This window comes from Geospiza fortis, unplaced genomic scaffold (genome assembly GCF_000277835.1).
Source record: "Geospiza fortis unplaced genomic scaffold, GeoFor_1.0 scaffold408, whole genome shotgun sequence".
Lineage (NCBI taxonomy): Eukaryota > Metazoa > Chordata > Aves > Passeriformes > Thraupidae > Geospiza > Geospiza fortis.
In genome coordinates, this window is record NW_005054330.1 from 6,432,515 (window position 1) to 6,433,616 (window position 1,102).

The 1,102-nt window shown below is 51.3% G+C and overlaps 1 protein-coding gene across 1 annotated transcript in view; it reads right to left on the reverse strand.

Annotated features, from left to right (window-relative positions):
• The window catches only part of CUNH12orf43 (chromosome unknown C12orf43 homolog), a 4,039-nt gene that overhangs the window by 2,137 nt on the left and 800 nt on the right, over positions 1 to 1,102 (reverse strand). The window contains exons 3-4 of the mRNA XM_031057488.1: positions 730 to 778; positions 379 to 477 (exon numbers count right to left, since the gene is read on the reverse strand). Coding sequence (XP_030913348.1) covers positions 379 to 477; positions 730 to 778 — 148 coding nt within the window. The remainder of the gene's footprint in view (positions 1 to 378; positions 478 to 729; positions 779 to 1,102) is intronic.

The window sequence follows — 1,102 nt, forward strand, 5'->3', positions numbered from 1 at the left end:
AGGAATTTCAGTTCTCCAGGGCCATACTTGCACAACAGACAGTGGCAGCCCAGTACCAGGCATTCTGCCAGAACAGCCCTGAATCAGGCACTGGTGTACGTTGTAAGAACAAATCAAAGATTCTCCTGCCAGCCTTTACATGATGAGCTCTCTTTTCTCCCCACAAGATGTCCACCACAGAAGCAAATGGAGACAAGCAGTGCTGCACAGAGTTTTGACCAGATGGGCACAGCACATCAGCAAGGTTAGGTCACAGAATACTGGAAGCTTGTACTTAATACAGGCATGAAGGAGACAAGATGTTGAATTTCCTGGGTTTAGCACACAAACACATCAGTGTAAGTGACCCACAGAACACAGGTTTCAAGCCTTGCATACCTGTCTAGCATGGTTCCCAGTTTCTTTGCCACGTGTGCTCTGAACTCTGGAGTTGTCTGGAGCTCATTGTCACCCTCCTGGCGGCTGATTGCCTCACGCCCGTTTGAAACAAGAACAAGGATTATCTCTTTCGAGGCCAGTAACATCTGGCCCTCTCACCCAAACTATTAAAAACATATTATTCTGTTCAGATTTAAGCATCATTTCAGATTATGGTTGGACTAATTCCCCAAACAGAAACTTCCCCTTTCAGTATGAAGTATCACAAGGTACAATGTAGAAGCAGCATAAATATTATACACTATTTTTTTTTCAGGGAAACATTAAGTCTGAAACCAGAAGCAAAAATACCTCAGGCTTGGCCGATCTTTAGGCGGCAACCGATCCTTTCTAAAGCCCCCTGAAAAGAAAGCAGCAAAGGCTCATTTGGAGACCTGCGGCCAGGACCTCTCTAACCCCCGTCAGGCACACGTTAGAGCATAAAGAACAATGCCGGCAAGCCAGCCCTGGCCCAGCTGCGGGGAGAACAGCTATGAGGGGAAGGGGGAACTTCCCTCAGGCCAGGACTGACGGGAGGGGCTCTGGGCCTGGCTGGAGGCCGGACATGACCTCGGGAGGGCCGGGCAGAGGCCCCTTCACTTCTGACACCGGCCCCGCGGCACAGAGGGATCCCCGCGGGTCAGGAGGAGCCACGGAGGGGCCGGACCGGAGCGGCGGGGGAGAG